Below are 12,175 nucleotides of genomic sequence, written 5' to 3' on the forward strand. Positions count from 1 at the left end.
GCGGGTTCGGGTCGGGTCGGCTGGAGCTGCGGTAGCTTCGATAGGAAAGGTTGGCCCGGCATGGGGTGGCATGGCACAGCTCGGTAAAGTTCTGCTTCGGCGCAGTTCGGCACAGCGCGGCTCGGCTCAGCCCAGCATGGCACAGCAGCGTTTGGCACCGTTCAGCGTGGCTAGGTATGGTTCAGCACAGCTCAGCAAGGTTCAGCTCGGCATGCCACAACTTAGCATGATTCGGCATGGCCCAGCACAGCTCTGCAAGGTTTGGCTCGACATAACACGGCACGGTTTGGCATGGCTCTTAGCTGCACAGCTCAGCGTGGTTTAGCATGGCTCGGCACTGCTTGGCACAGTTAGACGCATTTTGGCACGGCTCAGCGTGGATTCACACAACTCGGCTTGGCCCAGCAGGGCTCAGTTTGGTTTAGCACAGCTCAGCTTGTTGTGACCTAGCACAGGTCAGCTCAGCACAGCACATCTCAGGCTGACCTGGCAGGGCTCAGGTCAGGTTGGGATGTTTCAGCCTGGCACGGAACAGGAACTGGAATGGACTCAAAATCGGAGGTGAACTGAGAAGTGGAAGCAGAAATACAAATGTAACCAGAAGCAGACTGTGAACCGGAAGTGGGCACTGAGCCAGAAGTAAAACTGCAGCTGGAAGGAGATGTGGAACCTAAAGAAAACGTGCGACTGGAAGTGGAACCAAACCCTGACTGAAGGAGCGAGAGTGAATGGCTGGCCGGAAGTGACCTCAGAGCCGGAAGTTGAATCGGAAGTGAACACAGAACAAAAGAGGAACTGGAAGTACAAATGTAATGGAAGCAGACATGAAACAAGAAGTGGAAATGTAACCCAAAGTAAATTAGAACCGGAAGTGATCGTGGAACTGGAAGTGAAAAGGGAAGGAAATGCAGAACCAGAAGTGGAACCACAATTGGAAGTGGAAGTAAATGAGAAACCGGAATTGAAAGTGGAACCAGAAGTAAAAGCGGATTGGAGCAAAAATGAATCCAAAACCATAAGTGGAACATGAAGCCAAAAGTAGAAGATGAACCAGAAGTGGAAATTAAACCAGAAGAGGAAGTATAACCCGAACTGGAAATGGAACGGGAAGTTGAAGTGCAATCAGGAGTTAAAATGTATTGCCTGTGTCATACAGGCAATGAGCTCTGGGCTGAGCGAGGTGGCTGCCTGAGGCCTCCATAGGCATGCCCTGGAGATGCTGGAGTGCACAGTGCATCCCCCGTCTCCATGCACAAGCTTGTGTGGAGGCTGTTGCCGAGGCTCCATGCACACCTCACAGCCTGTGGCAGAGCTGGAGCAGAGAGACCTCCTCAAAACACAGGGCAGCACTATGGGTTTGGATGTTCCTCCAGTGTCCCCAGTCAATATGGGGGGCCCCTCTCACTGAGTCATGCACGGATCTCACCATTAGCTCCTCCACACACTTATCCCCATGTGCACACACAGTGTCCAGACCATCTGAAATAAACAGCACTTTAAAAAGGAACTAGAGAAGGGGCGACTCACACTGCATCACCTTTGATAGGAGTGGTGTGGTTGGTGTTACAGCTCTGACTCAAAGGGAAGCTCCTGAAGGGGGTACCAAGACAAGAAGAGCAGCTGTTGCTCACAGCAAGGAGATGGGGGCCAGGCTGACTCTCCTGCCATGAATTTTTGGCAGGACACTCCATTCTTGCAGCTTTACCTGGATTCTTCCCTGGCATGAAGACCAATGTTATAAAGCAGGCCGGGTGATTTTTCAAGGAGCCAGCTCCATGTACATAGTTCAGACTCACTGCTCAAACTTCACATGAGGAGTCGTATAAAGGCTGTTTATAAAAACCAAGGGGATTTCTTTATTTTGGTGCAGTGACAAGGACCTGGGACAGTATGCAGGGGCTGCCTTGGATGAGCAGCCTGGGTGACTGTGCTTGTTGCAAAGTAGACTAGCTCCAGTTATTGCAGGGAAGGTGATTAATGATATATATATATGTGTACATGTATATATATGCCCACAGTAAGCTTGAGGCTCTTTGCAAGTCATTATCGCCCAACCAGTTTGTCATATGTTCTTGGTTAGTTAGGCTTGGGGATGGGGGGGAGAAGAAAGCAATAGTGAAAATAGAAAACAGAAAATAAGACAGAAAATAAAAGCAAGGGTTCATTACAGGAATGCAGAGATAGTGACCACTGCAGTTTCACATTGCATGAATCTGGAAGGCAGCAGGGATGGGGAGTGCAACTTCTCAGTCAGCGATGGGGTGTTCTGAGCAAAAAGGCAAACAACAAAAAAAGGCACAAAAGGGTTCAGGCGAAAATGGGCCAAAAGGCATAAAAAGGCAGTAGTCCTTTGTTTGCAAAGTCCTTATAAATGATCCGGGCTTTCTCTGCTTTCACAAGCTAACAACACATTTTGCACATTCAACACTACTGCGCAGCCTTATCTACTCCTGCGCAGCCAGGGCTCCTCATCTTAGGGTCACTTCCATCTATCTCAGAAGCAGAACACGAGCTGGGACCTTCCCCTTATCTTCGTTGCCTCTGGCAACCACGTGTAGGCAGCAGGGAGTCCTTTAGAGTCTCCCACAGGCCTCTCAAGCAACTTCTGAGACAAAAACCTTCTTTGTATACACTCACAGGGCTGCAACACTATCCTCATGCAACAGCAGGCATTGGTTTCTGTAAAACTCAAGAGGTGTAGGAACCTGGGCCAAATCTATTTTATTTGTTTAGAAATTACCCTACATTTTTGAAAACAGCAGCCTTGCCTATTAAAGTGAGAATATGATCACTGGAGTGTATTATACATAAAGAAGGAGCACGTTTTCCAAAAAAAGGGAAGGTTCCATTTTACTTTTAGATTGACACAAAATTCTTTGATTCAGCTAGATGGAGCAAGGGAGCAAGCCGAATATTAATTGTTTGGCAAATTCTACGTTAAATTGTAATGCTTTGTACTGGTGAGCATTTCACATTTTATCATTTCAGTTAGACCATCATGAATGCTATCCCAAATACCTCCCCAGCAGCTGGATTTGTCAGTGTGGGTATCAATGCAATGACCATCCATGTACTGATACCAAGTATTAAGGCTATTGGATCATAAGCTGGGGCTCAAGAAGATGATAACTTGCTGTGTATTTATCTATTGCTGAAGGAAAACAACTTTAGAAAGGGCTTTGCAGGCAAAGGGATCTCACAACTTCTATAACTGTCAGGGGGTGTTAGATAACAAATGGACATATTTTGTTCTAATATTTTTTCTTTCTCATTCAATCTTTCTGTAGTCATAAAATTGAGTCTTTGTGATTGTTCAGAATGAACAGATTATCTATTTAAATGGCTGACTATCTTAGTAATTAACGAGATCTTACACTTGAAGCACAGTTACTCGCAGGTGCTTTGTGGCCTCTGCTGTGGAGCCAAAGACCTCTAGGTGTTACATGCTTAGAGCATATGTCTCTGTAGCAATGGCATCAGCACAGTTGTCTCTGACATGGGGTGGAGTTATCAAAGCATCTATTTATAGGGCATATGACATTTCCATTGAAAAGGAGAACTTAGTCCTGGTCATTCTCAGGTTTGAAGCAAAAGTAAAAAACTGAAGTATTTCTGGCAGGTTTTATTTTTCTGCACAGCTTGATTGAGTAGGCTGAATTTCAGCCAGGATTTTGTTCACTGTTAGGAGCTCACCTTGCTACACGTGTTAGGGTGACCTGCAGCTAGTTGGTAACGTTACTGTATAAACAAGTGGATTTAAGGTATTCTGTGAAATGGTCTGGGAACTTCTGTGCTGTATTTGGGATTCCTCTCTTCTATCAGCATAATCTGTTTTAAAATTCTTTTCAGTTTACGTTTCTCCTACTCAACAAGCCATCTGCTAGTGAACTTTGTTCCTTTATGTATGTGCCAAAGTCCTAAAGGAAATATTGACTTAAACAGAAAATTCTTTGAGATTTTAAAGTGTTCTTATTACTACATGCTGTCTTTTCAAGCCTTATAGAATTGCTTTTCTCTATTTGTTTTTAGAATGCATGTCAGACCGTCTTAAAAAGACTTGAGCTGATGAAACAGTTCAATCCTAAAGGATCCTGGGACTACCAGGTAAGTAATCTGTCTCTGTCAGCAGACAAATGAGCACTGTCAGACTGTTTTCATTGGCACCCCCTGAATGCAAATATATCTTTCTGCATCTCATTGGCAGAGGTTTGAGGCAAGAGAGCAAGTGAAACAGACAAAGCTTGCAAGGGCTTGTCTCCAAAGCCTAAGTTATGACTGATCCTGGGGCCTGCCTATGACAAACTTTACCAAATAAGTCTGAAGTGGTTACCTATATTTCTGTAGATAGGCTTCAGTCCTGGTCAGAAAGAAGTCTAATTGTTTTCAAATTCCTATTCACTTTGCCAGATTAAAATTGCCTGTGAGATCTGTGTTAGCCTGTCAGCAATGGGGTTGGGTTCTATAGATGAGTGAGTATTCATACTGCAGAGGCAGTTCTTATTCAGTTACATTGACTGCATCCAGGGAGATTCTGGGAGGACTTATAGCCCCAGTGCCATTGTTGCTCTAATTCAGGGCTACACGTCCTTTCCTACCTAGAAACATTACACATGACTTCCAAGAAATATTTAACTGCATTCAAAAAGCAAAGGATTTGCTACTGGATTTGTAGGAGTGAGTCCATAATAGTCACCATCAGCCCTGAGATTCACTGGAAAATAAAAATGACTGAAATAGTTTCAATTGGGTTTGGGAATATAGGGCAGTTTTATCAGATTTCTATTTATAGCTTTTCATGCTTTTCGTTTCTGCATGGGCTTGATGGAGGGGATAAAACATAAGAGCATTAAGATGTTGATAAGTTGCGATGTGGTGGTATTTCTTTTGACTGTTTGTGGAATGAAATCTGATTTTGTTTGTTTTTCCTGTCTAGAATTCCTGACCTTGGCTATTGCTTCAAACTAACAAAGGGAAGCCATTCTGCTATTTCAGTTACGGTGCTGCTTGCTCTGAGGTTGAGATGGATTGTCTGACAGGTGACAGCAATGAGGGAGTCAGCAGGGAAATGGCCTTCTGTTTGGATCAAGAAAACATTCATAGGGAGTGAGCACTGGCTGTCAGCCTGTCCCTAGCTCTGTCATTGGTCCAGTGTGGCCTTCTGTCCATTTCCTAGTTATGGGATTTGCTTATGTGAGAGATGGCAGCACTGCCTTAGCAGAAAGGAACAGCAATGTATCAGAATAAAGTAAAAATAGCACTGGAATCTTTTAGAAAGGAAGAAGAAATAAGACAATTCATTAGAATCTGACCTTATGCCTTAATGGGTTATGCTCAGGTACAGAGCATTGCTCCTGGCAGCTTGGACCCAGTCTGTGCTGGTTCCAATCAATCTCCAGGGGAAAAAAAGTTATTTTGTTTTACATTAGGGGTGAACTCAGTTTAAAAGATAGCATGAGCAATTGAGCTTGACATAAGTTGTTGAGCACTGGCCAAGTGTGGGTAGTGGTGGACAGATATATTACTCCTCCTTATATGAAAGCACAGTGTGCCAGTTTCATCAGCTGTGCAGATTTATTCTTTATTTCTGTCTCTCAGTACATTCATGCATTGTTATGGATTCTGGCACCAGACTGAATCCAGCCACAGATATAGGACAGGTATGTGAAGCAATATTACTATTTTCACCATGTTAGAGATCACACTGCTCTCAGGCTTTTCTAAATGAACCATTAATCCTCTTTAGCTTGTGCATTTGCAGATTTTCATTGGGTACCCAGTGAGAAATTTTAGGCTGGCTATGAAAACCAGTTTGACCCACAGTTAACTGTGAAACAGGCACAGGATTGTGAATCCAGAGGAAACTAGTACAAAGAACTTACGTATTTTGTGCACTAACAATCACAAAGATGTTCTGCAAATAAAGGTAATAAACACAGGGATGTCTGATATACTGAGATGTCTCATCAGGCATCTGCACGTCCTTACCTAGCCAGCGCAGTACTGTTCCTTTGCTAACTCTAGATGTCAGTATAATCCAACTCCAGCGATGCTGCGGCAGGATTTAATACTTTAACACGAGGTGCAGAGCTCTGCTATCACTGAAATGAGACTTCTTTGAAAATGACGTTTTCTGAAAGAGGTGTTTTCTTAGTAGTGGCCGAAGGGAAAGGGAGCCTTTGTCTTCTCAGCCTGTCAGATTGGGGCTGGGACTCAAGATATGGAGCCATTCAATGAGACAGCAATTTCTTTTGTCCTATGAATTGCTGCAGAAGATCTGGGGTGGGAAAAAGAGAAAAGGGGGTAATAAAGCTGTGATGTCATGGAGGTGGGTTAAGGAATGTTTGTGGAGAATCCTCAGAGCAGTCAGTGGAATATCTGTCTCTGTGAGCATAGAGTACAGAGCTTCCTCGTATAGGACTGTGTGTACGTGCTCCTCACAGCTGCTTTATCAACGAATTCATGTCCTGTACTTAACAGCACGTGCATTTGTCTGTATGAGTAAATGGCTTCATCTACCAGGAAATACAGTTACACCACACTGTGAACACAGGAGTTGTACAAAGGTGCCAAGCTGTACTCGACAGAAAGGTGAAGGGTTTAGAGATGAAAAGTAAGGATTTAGCCAGGAATGGAGGACTGAGAACTCTGAAGTCATCACTGTTTGTTTGTTCTCGTGCAGAAAAGAACAAAAATGCATAATGAATGTAACCTTGTTTGGATGTTTATGTGGATAAGAGCATTTGTCCAAGGCCTTGGGCTCTTCATCGTGAAGGTTCTGTGCTGCTCACCGAAAGGGAACTTGTACACTTGAGAGCCTGAGATGTACAGAATCCCCACGTTTGGAGACATCCCAACAGGATTCTGTGTGTGCTCTTTGTGACTGCCCGAAAAACAAGGCTGTTTATTCATCCAGGGTATACCTGCAAGACCTGCAGGCCTTTAACTGCTCAATGCTTGTGTAAATGCGTGATAAAAGAAATAGTGCATGCAATCAGAGTAGTTGGGTTTTGTCACACTGGCTTTATTCTGGGTTCAGGGCGCTTTTCTGTTCTTTCCCAGAAACATGAGTACTGCTCCTTATTGTAAACAGGAGCAGAAGTAGCCTGCACACTGCCACTCTGTTCAGTAGAGAGAACTGAAATAACTTTGCTGTGTCAAAATCTCTATCTCTAACAGATTCTGCAAGCCTCCCTCTGCATACTGTCTTCTCCTGAAGTTCTCATTGCCTTTCCTTGGCAGTAGAGACACTACTATGGTTAACACTTTCAGTGGTATTACTTCCCCAGATCTGAAGTACCAACATCTTGCATCTGAATTTTCATGTTTTGCTTCCTTTGCTGTCTTACTCTGCCTTTAAACATAATCATTAAATATAATAATTTAATAATAATTAATAATTTATCAAGTAATTATTAATCTAATATTATATTAATAGTTCAATATTAAAATATTGTAGTATTAAATCAATGTGTTCTTCAGCTGCTTCAATCAGTGCTGTTCTCTGCAGCTATGTACTCATGTATGTATTTACATAGCAGGCCTGCATAGACAGCATGAGTTCATTATACTTAAGGCTAAAAAGAGTTGCTTACTGCAACTTTTTTTCTCCTGTTTACAGTTCCCTTCTGTAAGCCATACTGTGTGCACGTGTGAAAGGAAAGCTTGAGGAGCAAACTCTCCCTGTGAAAATAAGCTTATAGCAGAGGGACTACAAGGCAGTAGGACTGTAATGGAAGAAAACAATCCATGTTCAGGTGGCTCAACTATTGTGATTCATGGAATTTTCACATTTCATTTCTCAATCTCTGTTTCCTCTAGGAGAGAAGATTGCTGCCAGATCATAGCTGTGCTGTAGATTCAAATGAAGAGTAAGTGGAAAATAACGTTACCTAGATGTAACTGAAAATCCTACAAATTTCGTTTGGAATTGCTGCAAAGATGGGAGACACTCACTGCAGGACAGTATGAAATTGCCTGGTTATTGTATTGGGGTTGTTGGTTTTTTTAAACAAATAAACAAAACTTGGGAGAGAATTATCACCTTATCACCTATTCTTAGTCCAAAAAGGACTTAAAAGCACTGAACCTGGACAAACAGTCCTCAAGTGGAGATGCAAAAAGGTATGAGAGACACTGAGGGCTGGAGCCTTCTGTGAGCCCTCAGCACACACCACTACAAAGAGAAAGATAAGCAGGAATTTTGACATTAGATCACTGTGATGAAGGTCTTACATATGTAATGGCAGTGGTTCAGAGGGAGATCTTAAAATGTGACCAATAGCTGATTTATCCTAAATTAAAGAGGCTGGCTTTGTCTACAGCAATCCTAGGGCTATGCTGGGAACTTGATGGAATTTTAGTTGATGTGCTATCTTGTCTTCTCTGATTAAAGATGTAAACTAGAGGTGCTAAGGTTTCTAACAAAAGACTGATTCATTCGACACATTCAGCTTATTTCCTTCATGTCTTTCTCTCATCTTTTGAACACCAGAGGACATCAGAGAAAGGACCTGGGAGGAATGAAATGTTACTGATTGTTATTCCTGAGGTGATTTATACCCGCTTGGGTGAGGGACAGGACAAGGGCAAAGTTGAGGGATGGGTTGGCTCTGGGTGCTCCCTAGGTTCAGTCTCTGGCTTTAATGTTATGGCCTTGCTACCTTTTCAAGGCAACGCTTAGTTTTGTTGAAAGTAAGGGAATTATATATGTCTGGGAATTTGTGGAAAGGTGAAAGGATGTTGGCTGGTGAGGATGGACCAGCACTGTGATTGAGTCTGAAGAAGACAATGGCTGCTCGGGGCTGCCCTGCAGTGTGATTGAATCTTGGGGCAGGCCTGGCCTTCTCACAGCACAGCAGGGTTGGGAACACCATCAGCAGTTCCCTAGGAGGTCTGACACAGTGCCATCTCACCGGTTTGCGTAGAGTAGGCAGATGCTGGCCGTGCTGCTTTAGGAGTTTTCATTTGTGTGAGCAGGCTCGTCACAAAGAAGCCATTGCCAATGCTCTTGGCCCAAAAGGAAGAGAGTGCCCAGACTACAAATAGGAGTGCATTCAGCGCCCATGAGGATGCCCCCAAATGCTGGGTTTGTTGAAAGCTATTCAATCCACCACAGTAGATGTGCAGTTTTCTATGCTCCAGTGCCATCCCGAAGCCGTGTGTTTCTCCAGGGCTTGGTCCTGCATTTTGTAATGCAACTCAGCAGTGTAAAGGGCCTTGACACCTTGTCCCCAGCAATGGTCAATCTCAATTATCTTCCCTTTCAGTTGGAGCTGTGGCATGGACAATCACACAGCATGGAGCAAGGGTCTTCAAGAGTTCATCTAGTTCACAGCACTTGAATTAATGCTCTCTGAAATGTTCCCTCCAGATGGAGCATTCCTACAAGCTTTCTGGAGTGCTGAGATGGTCCGACAGCAAGCTATGAGAAAATGGGAAAGCAGAAAGGTCCCAGCGGAAGAAATGAGCCAGCTGCTGCTTCTGCTGGAGGGACAGCTCGCTGAGCAGCTTCTTGGACAGCCAGCTGTAAGTCCACAGCACGTGTTGATCGGTGAGCTCGAGGAGGTGGGTGTTGGCCTTCAGCCTGGTGCACTGCAGCAGGTGGCCCAGCTCCTGCCTAAGGAAGCCAAACATCAGCACATAGTCGTACTGAATGAGGCAGGGCAGGCACAGGCTGACGAGTGGTTTCCAGGCTGTGCCGGCATTTTGCATCCCCGTGTCTAAAGCCTCCTGGACAAAATTGTTAAAGGAAGAGCTTCTGTGCATGCTTTGCAGGTAAGCAGCGACCAGCCTCTGGAAAGGATCCCTGACAAAGAGCACTTTGGTGTAGGACCCTATCACAGCTTCTATTGTGCTCAGGTTGAGCCTGCCCAGCTCTGTCTGCAGAGTGTGCTGCTGAGGGTAGGGAAGCGGTGCTGGGAGCGTCCCATTTTCTTTCTCTTCCAGCTCTTCCAGCAGCTGCTGCCATCCCTCCACCCCTGTTGCTGGCACCTGGCAGTAGAGGAAGTTCAGCTTGGTGCTCACCTTCACCCTGGAGAGCAGATGAGCTCTCTCCTCACGGCTTGTCTGGAGCATGGTGGCTTTGCCTGACCGGCTGCAGAAAGCTCTCAGGCTTTTCTTCCTGAGCTGCTGAACATGGAGGAAGGTGTCCAGTGTCAGAGTGAAATCCTCCTCCGCCTTGGGGGCCATGTCACCTGGGAACACCATACAAACACAGGAGGTGAGGGAAGCCTTGCTGTGACCATGAGCCAGCACCCCAGATGCTGTGGGCAGGCTCTCTTCCAGTTAGTGCTGTTATCTCATGGGGTCAGAAGGCATGATGGATTCTGTTCCTGAGCTCTCTGAGTGACTCTCCCTATGACTGTGAGAGCTCACGGATGCCCAGATTGTGCTTTTCCCAAGCTACAGATTTTGAGTGGTGATCAAAACAGTTGCTTTGTGCTACAGATCTTGTTCTCTGCTAAATCCATATTTTTGTTTTTAACTCCTCTCTTTCAACAGAGTTGAGCTTGCAGAGGAAGTAGAATCAGAAGTGTTCAGAGAGATGAAGGAGTTGTGAATTGGTTTGCAAATATAAATACACACCCCCCCTATAAGCCCCTTTGGCTCTATTAAGAGTTAAACACTGGATATTAAACATATGCCAAAATAAGAGATCTTTCTCTGTAGCTAGAAGTGATTTAGGAGTCCACATGGCTTAGCTTCCTGCATCACTTTGGCATGTAAAGTTCTTTCTCCTGAAGATGAAAAGGAAAAAGCAAATGAAAAGCTAAAAGCACATGAAGAGTGAAAGCAAATAAAAGGACAGTTGACAGTTGCTTTGAATTTGTCAAATTTCAGCTATGCTCCTTACTTTTTATCTTCTTATTGTGGATGTGATGAGGCCATTCCAGGCTTAAGGCTCACATCAAGGCAGAGATTAATATGTTCCTTGTGATGTATGTTTAGTACCACAAACTTGCATTTGGCAGCCCCGAGAGGAACATTATTTTGATGGTTTCCTCTGTGTCCTTGGGAAGTTAAATATTTTCCTCTGGTTTGGGGATGTTTTCGGGCAGGGAAGATAAGCACTTCTCAAAACTATGGAGAAAGGACTCCAGGAATGCAGGAAAAGAATGCAGCAATGCTGGAAGCTAGCTTGAGGTAATCTTCAATGCACCCAGACCCAAAACACTTGCAAAATACAGCCATGGCTTTGCCCAGGGTTTGTAGGGACTGGAGGGGGGCATGCATTATGCAGGCAGCAGATGCATTATCCAGTTCATGCAGCCCCCTCCAGCTTCCCCAGAGAAGCAGAGCCTCGTTCCCTCCTATTTCCCCATAGCACAGCTTTCTTGAGTTACTTCCTGAGCCTGACACCTCGTTCCCCCACCCCTGAGATAAAGATCCCCTCTGAGGACATAAAGACGCAGGGCCCCACGGTGAGAGCTGTTCCTGTGCTGTGGAGCAGCTCGGCCTCGCTGTGAGCATTACCTCCTGGGGTCCAGAGAAGCCTCCAGGTCACAAGGATGGTGATGCCCAGGGTGGCTACAATGATGATGCGGAGAAGGAAGCGCATGGCAGAGCTGTACCTCTACACCGAGCGGGTGCAGACATGGAGGACGGGTGTCAGGAGCTTCCTGTGTTGATTTAAGGCAAAACACGCCCAGAGCCTGGGTTAAAGTACTGTTTGGGTGGCTGTTTGGCTAAGGGGCAGGGAACACACAGTGTTGCCTTCTGCTTTGCATTTACGAGAATAAATCTGCTTTTTTATCAGCATTTGAACCATACCTAGCAGTCGGCCACGCTGCCCGTGCCACATCACTGCTGTCCCCATCAGAAAGGAGCCACACGCCGGCATCCCCATGCAGAGCCTGATGGGGTGAGACAGCCACAGATACGTCATTCACCGTCAGTATAGCTGCTTGGTGAAATGGTGTTTGGGGTGTCTCCCCTTCCCCGGGAAGCCTGACTTGTGAAGATGACATCCAAGATGAGGCTGGATGGGGCTCTGACCTGCCCATAGCTGTCTGTTCATTGCAGGGGAGTTGGAGCAGATGGCCTTCAAGAGTCCCTTCCAGCTCGAGTGGTTCTATGACTCCATGAAGATGAATAGGAAAGGGGCTGCAGTCTGGAGGTGCCATGGGTGCATTTGCTTTCCTTGGGAAAATGGAGTTGAGTTTTTCCCAACAGAGGG

The 12,175-nt window shown here is 45.2% G+C and overlaps 1 protein-coding gene and 1 long non-coding RNA gene across 4 annotated transcripts; one reads left to right on the forward strand and one right to left on the reverse strand.

The window, feature by feature from the left end:
• The first annotated feature begins 15 nt into the window (after window positions 1–15).
• On the forward strand, window positions 16–8,580 carry LOC122159932. Of its 3 annotated transcripts, XR_006168710.1 has the most exons (5): window positions 16–174; window positions 4,030–4,104; window positions 4,934–5,036; window positions 5,596–5,657; window positions 7,819–8,580. It is a non-coding gene; the product is annotated as an uncharacterized LOC122159932 (long non-coding RNA). The 3 variants fall into 3 exon arrangements; XR_006168711.1 differs by lacking the exons at window positions 4,934–5,036; window positions 5,596–5,657 and having other exon boundaries at window positions 16–3,043; XR_006168707.1 differs by lacking the exons at window positions 4,934–5,036; window positions 5,596–5,657.
• On the reverse strand, window positions 5,558–11,639 carry LOC122159925 (carbohydrate sulfotransferase 9-like). The gene is made up of 2 exons (XM_042817998.1): window positions 11,473–11,639; window positions 5,558–10,193 (listed from the first exon to the last, which is right to left on the reverse strand). Exons 1-2 carry the CDS (start codon window positions 11,555–11,557, stop codon window positions 9,382–9,384), a joined length of 897 nt encoding a protein of 298 aa, XP_042673932.1. The 5' UTR covers window positions 11,558–11,639; the 3' UTR covers window positions 5,558–9,381.
• Between the last annotated feature and the right edge of the window lie 536 nt (window positions 11,640–12,175).

Source organism: Centrocercus urophasianus, unplaced genomic scaffold (assembly GCF_019232065.1).
Source record: "Centrocercus urophasianus isolate 14NV4802_14NV808 unplaced genomic scaffold, USGS_Curo_1.0 seq_10, whole genome shotgun sequence".
Taxonomy (NCBI): domain Eukaryota; kingdom Metazoa; phylum Chordata; class Aves; order Galliformes; family Phasianidae; genus Centrocercus; species Centrocercus urophasianus.